The following is a 5931-nucleotide window of genomic DNA, read 5'->3' as shown; positions in this document are numbered from 1 at the left end:
TGACTTAGATGAATATGTGATATGAATGTATACTATGCTAAGTATGTCATGCCATGAATGTTTAGATTCTAAGAGAATTTCAATTGCATTGCAATCTAGAGACTTGCCATGAGAATGGATGTAAGCACATTGCCGTTCCATTAGATGACGTATGTTTTGTGCATGTGTTTATAATTCCGCAATTTACACTTGAATGTTTTGAATGTCATGCGATGCCATAAAATGCCGAATAGGTAAATCGTATATGAATGTGTCATTGAATGACATGATTAAATGAATGATTAAATTTCAAGTATATTTTCATTAAATGCATCTTAGAGACATAAGTGCCAAATCGAGGTTAGGTGAATGACTTAGAACATATAGTCAAATTATCAATCTAAGTTAAAATTGGATAAATCAAAAGAAATTTTAATTATCCTATTCACCCCCCTCTAGGACTAGATATGGTACGAAGCACGTATTTTCATGCATATGCACTTGTGTCCTACTCATGAAGATTATTGCGGCATCATGGGGATATCTACTTCAGGACCTTTAGTCAAGCTTTCATTGAAGACATAATATTTTGGTAACCTCGTCACAGGCCTAAACATTTCAAAAGAAGAAGCCAAGGCCTTAATCCGTAACAGGAGATTGGATTTAGTACCCATATTGAGTCCATACCACTCCCGCAGTCATCCCATCAATGTAAAACCAGAAGCTTGGAGAGCCACTAGAAACTATTGGTTGTGTTTAGGAATCTTAGCCCAATACATACTGACCTCCAAAAATGAGGGTCAAACTATCCCTGAGTCTTTCATAGACATAGCTTCCCAACTCTTCAGAAAAGCCAATCCTGTACCTCTCATTCTAGTTGAAACCTTCTCAGGTGTAGATACCATAAAAAATGATGAGGGAAGGGGTTTCCAAGGAAGCCCTCACCTACTTTATATGTGACTTTACGACCGTATTAAAATTGTGGACATTCCTTCAACCCTCGAGTATAAGCTAGAGCACTTTTCCAAAAGAAATATGTTAGTACGTCACAACTCAGTCAAGGCTTGGACCAAATGTTTGGATTCTCGCCTTGCCCGTCATATTGGCTTGAGATGCCCTTGGTGGATGGTTGACTACCCTGTTTTAGGTACCAAAGGATCATATTATGTCCATTTGATTGGACTGGAGGAGACCTCTTTTTATTAACCTGCCTTGATTCCAAAACAGTACGGAGTGCCTATAGAGTTTTCGCTGCTTTAACACAAAGAATTTTTTCCTTCCAAACCATTGACTAAAAAGTCAGTGCATCTCATTGAGAAGACTTGGAATAAGCGTACCTTAGGATATCCAGATGGACCAGCAGAGTTCAAAGAGCTAGTCATTAGAACCAAGAGAAGCAAGCCTAATTGTCATAGCAATCCTGATGACGATGAAAACAAAGTCCAGCGTCAATGTAAAAAAATCTAAGTCAGAGTTATTGAAAGTTATTATTCAATTAAAATCTTATCTGTCAAATAATTTTCAATAGTTCAATAAAATTTCCTTTAGTTTCTATGCATAAATGAATTATTTAATGGGTTGGTGTACAAAATTCAATCTCAAGATTCACCAAAATGTTATCAAAGAGGTAACACAGAAATTGATATCCACCTCAAATGGGTCCACAACCCATATCCATCTCAGATTGGGTCCACAACCCATATCCGATATCAAATCAAACCCATGATCCATCAGTGATCCAACAAGGATGACAACCAATCAAACAACTCAACTTGTTTCAGCTAATCTACTTTTTCAAAATGTTTTACCGACTTTGTGTCGATGCTAGCCCCGTACTGATGTAATTCTCTTTTTAAAATGTTACCGATTCCATGTCGATGCCAATTTCGACTGATGTAATTCCTTTACAAAATGTTTTATCGACTCTGTGTCGATGCTAGTCCCTAGCTGATGAAATTTCTTTTTCAAAAAATTTTATCGACTCCGTATCGATGCCAGTTCCAGCTGATATAATTCTTTTTTCAAAATCCTTTACCGACTCCGTGTCGATGCTAGCTCCGTGCTGATGTAATTTCTTTTAAAAAAAAAATATTTTACTGACTCCGTGTCAATACCAGCTCTATGTTGATGGAATTCGTATTTCAAAAGGTTTTACCGACTCCGTGTCGATGCCAATCCTATGCTGATGAAATTCATTTTTTAAAATATTTTACCAACTCCGTGTTGATGCCAGCTCCATGTTGATGCCAGCTTTGTACTGATGTAATCGCTTTTTAATTATACTACTCCGTGTCGATGCCAGCTCCGGCTGATGTAATTCTTTTTTCAAAATGTTTTACCAACTCCGTGTCGATGCCAGCCCCGTGCTAATGAAATTCTCTGTTCAAAATATTTTACCAACTCTGTGTTGATGCCAGCTTCGTGCTGATGTAAGTGCTATTTAATTATACCAACTCCGTGTCGATGCTAGTTTCAGCTGATGTAATTCCTTTTTTCAAAATGTTTTAACGACTCCATGTTGATACCAGCCCTGTGCTGATATAATTATTTTTTTGTTTTACCGACTCCGTGTCGATGTCAGCTTCGGCTGATGTAATTCCTTTTCAAAATGTTTTGCTTGTCCTGTGCTGATGCCAACTTCGAGTTAATGTTGGCTCCGTGCCGAATAACTCTTTTCTTTAAAACTCGTTTACTTTAAAATAAATAACTTTACCCGACCTAATAAAACGTCATGCATTTTTCTCTTTGTAAAGAAGATAGTAGCGCTTGTTCTTCTGTACTCAAAGGTGGCCAAACAAAATAAATATAAGCAGCTAGAGGAACCTCCGTATTTTCTCAGATCTTCTACTGTCACCATGAGTTCTTTCGAACCTGCCCAAACCCACAGTAGCTGAAACGTTAGATGTTGCTGCCCAGTAGCAACGCTACTGAATGAGAGACGTAAGAAAAGATGGTAAGTGTCGTATTAGCCAACGCCAGCATCATACAAGCCCAAACAATGCAGCATAATGCGTCAGGGTCAAATCAAGATCTACCCGAGCAACCTCCGTAGGGACCACAGACCACTATGCGTCCAGCAGTGCCGGAATACCAAGGGCCCCCCGCTCTACATTCCACAGAATTGACCACCTTTGGTGGTCATTCCTGATGATGAGTGTGAGTATAGGGCCACGGAGGCCAAAAATGCGACAGACGAAAAGATGGCCCAACAAATTGAGTCCCTTCAAGAGGAAATGAGGAGAATGAAAGGCCTCAACACCATGAGTGGAACTCGATTTAAGGACCTCTGCTTTTATCCCAATGTATAGTTGCCAGCCAAGTTCAAGTGTCCGGAGTTCGAAAAGTACAATGGAGTAGGGTGTTCGCTGTCACACTTGAAACTATATTGCGGATTTATGTGCTAATACGGTGAAGATGACAGGCTACTGGTGTAGTTGTTCCAAAGAAGTTTAACGGTGCCAGCCCTCAAGTGGTTCTCCGGATTGGACCATACACTTATCAAAAATTGGCAGGACTTAGTTGAGATGTTCTTGCACAACTATCGGTTCAATACGGATGTGGGACTGGACCAGAATGATATGGCTAGAATGACGAGGAAGCAGAGGGAAACAGTGAAGGAATACGCCCAAAGGTAGCGAGAGTCAGCTTCCCAAGTATGGCCCGCTATGACCGAACAAGAGATGAATACCACGTTTATCTCTACATTAGGACATTCATTCTACACCCATCTAATGGGGCATACCACGGGCACTTTCTCCAATCTAGTTCAAGTGGCAGACCAAGTCGATGACGGGATACGAATCGATTTAATATTTGACTTCACAGCCCTGAGTGTAGCAGCAAAGACATTGGTACAGAAGAAGTCAGTGCCTTTTTTTAAAAAGAAAGAGGAAACTCAAGTCAACAATGTACAACCCAGCCAACCTCTTTTCATTTAGGCACCAGTTCAGAGGCCATAGGCACCACAAGTCCCTTGGACACCAATACCTCTAGCTGCCTGGGCTCCAGCACCGCAGAATCCCTTTCGGACAGTTCCTTCGCAAGCACAACCAGGGCCAGAGTATGGGCAAAAGCAACAAGCACAACCCAACAGGGTATTCACTAGATTGCCTATGACGCTGACAAAATTACTTCCGATCTTGCTCAGAAGAGAGTACCTCGCAAAATGACCACCAAATTCAGAGGCTACGAAAGGACCAGGGTATAACCCTAGCTTATTTTGTGAATTTCATTTGGGTGCACCGGAGCACTCTACAGATCAGTGCTGGCAACTCAAGCAACAAGTACAAAATTTGATTGACAAAAAAACACTCATACTGGATGGATCAGCGAATCCTACTCAGTAGCAGAACATCAACCAAAACCCCCTACCTACCCACAATGGAGGGGGAAGTTGGCACATGGTAAATGTCATTCTAGAGGAACTTGATTTTAATCCATCAACTTTGATAGCTCCTATCGGGTTGAAGATTAGAATCCACCTAACAAGGGAGCCAGAGACGTCAACAGTCAGCACCGTCAACCAATACACAACAAACCAGCATCGAAATACATGACCGCTACTGAAAATGGTTGATCTCACCATCTATCCTACTCACCAAATTCCCAATGCTACTACCCGACCACCTCTCATCATACCGTACACATTGCCAAGTCATCAAAATATGACTCGACCCCCCTTCATATACCATACACCTCATCCTCACGTCCACCACTCATCATTTCATACACTCTATCGACTCTTCAAATAACTTCTCCCATCCCCACGACATCGAAATCGGAACCACCACCTCTCATCCTCAATGTGAAGCCCAATCTATCCCCAATAACTATACGCTCACCAAAACTATTCCCATATAGCTCTAATCAAGCGGTTCCCTAGAGCTATGAAACCACTGTCACTACGACTGTAGGGGTCGAAACAATGAAAAGGGCAATGGTGGCCGACATTGGCCATAAGACGAGAGCAGAGAGGTGTCAGAGGGTACCGATAAAAGGATTAAGCATCAGGGAAAAGGCAAAAGAAACAACAAAAGAACTAGTGGATAAGGAGAAAAGAAAGAAAAAAGGGGAAGGGCAAGATAAACGAAGAGGAAATGAAGATAAAATAGAGAACGTGACAGACAAGGAAGTAGCAAACTTCATTAAGCTCATTCGTAAGAATTAGCACAATGTCGTGGATCAACTGAACAAATAGCCGGCTCAGATTAGCATCCTGGGTCTGCTACAAAAGTCAGAAAAACATCAAGAAACATTATTGAGAATTCTGAAAAAATCACATGTACCTACAACTACTTCGCCAGCACAGTTAGAACAAACAGTGGGTAAAATCATGGCTCCCAACGCCATCGTCTTCAAAGAAAGTAAGTTCTTGCCAAAGGGATGGGGGTATGTCGAGCTACTAAATATCATGGTCATGTGCATGGGCATGATGGTTGCTATGATGTTAATCGATAATTGTTCAGCCCTCAATGTCTGTCTTCTCGAAACCTTTCGAAAACTTAATGCGGACTGGTCACATGTTAAACCCAACAATAAGGTTGTTCGAGGTTTCGACAGCTCGAGAAGGGACTCTCTGGGAGAGATAGATTTACCAATCACTGTAGGATCCTGCACCTTCGAGGTAACATTCGAGGTCATGAAGATACCTACAACCTTCAACTTGCTGCTGGGCAAGCCGTGGAGCCATATTGCTGGGGCAGTGCCTTCCTCTTTGCACCAAAGAGTCAAATTTATTATGGGGTAGAGGATGATATCTGTACTAGCAGAAAACTTGATTCTAGTTGGAAGAGCTCCGGACGTCCCCTTTATTGACAAAGAGATGACGAAAGACAAGGCGTTATATCATTCCTGTCAGTTTGCAGCTGTTAATCACGTCGAAAAGGGAAAGAAAATGTAAAGACAAAACTATCAAAGGCTAATTTGATGATTGGTTGAGTATTGAAGAATGCT

The 5931-nt window shown here is 41.2% G+C and overlaps 1 protein-coding gene across 1 annotated transcript; it reads left to right on the top strand.

Moving 5' to 3' along the window:
* Positions 1–5311: 5311 nt before the first annotated feature.
* On the top strand, positions 5312–5725 carry LOC147410768 (uncharacterized). The gene has a single exon (XM_086424893.1). The coding sequence runs from the start codon at positions 5312–5314 to the stop codon at positions 5723–5725; it is 414 nt and encodes a 137-aa protein (XP_086281019.1).
* Positions 5726–5931: the final 206 nt, after the last annotated feature.

Source organism: Akebia trifoliata, chromosome 1 (assembly GCF_017979445.1).
Source record: "Akebia trifoliata isolate Shusen 1 chromosome 1, ASM1797944v1, whole genome shotgun sequence".
Lineage (NCBI taxonomy): Eukaryota > Viridiplantae > Streptophyta > Magnoliopsida > Ranunculales > Lardizabalaceae > Akebia > Akebia trifoliata.
Note: the sequence above shows the minus strand (reverse complement) of the source record. Positions and strands in the feature narration are given on the sequence as shown.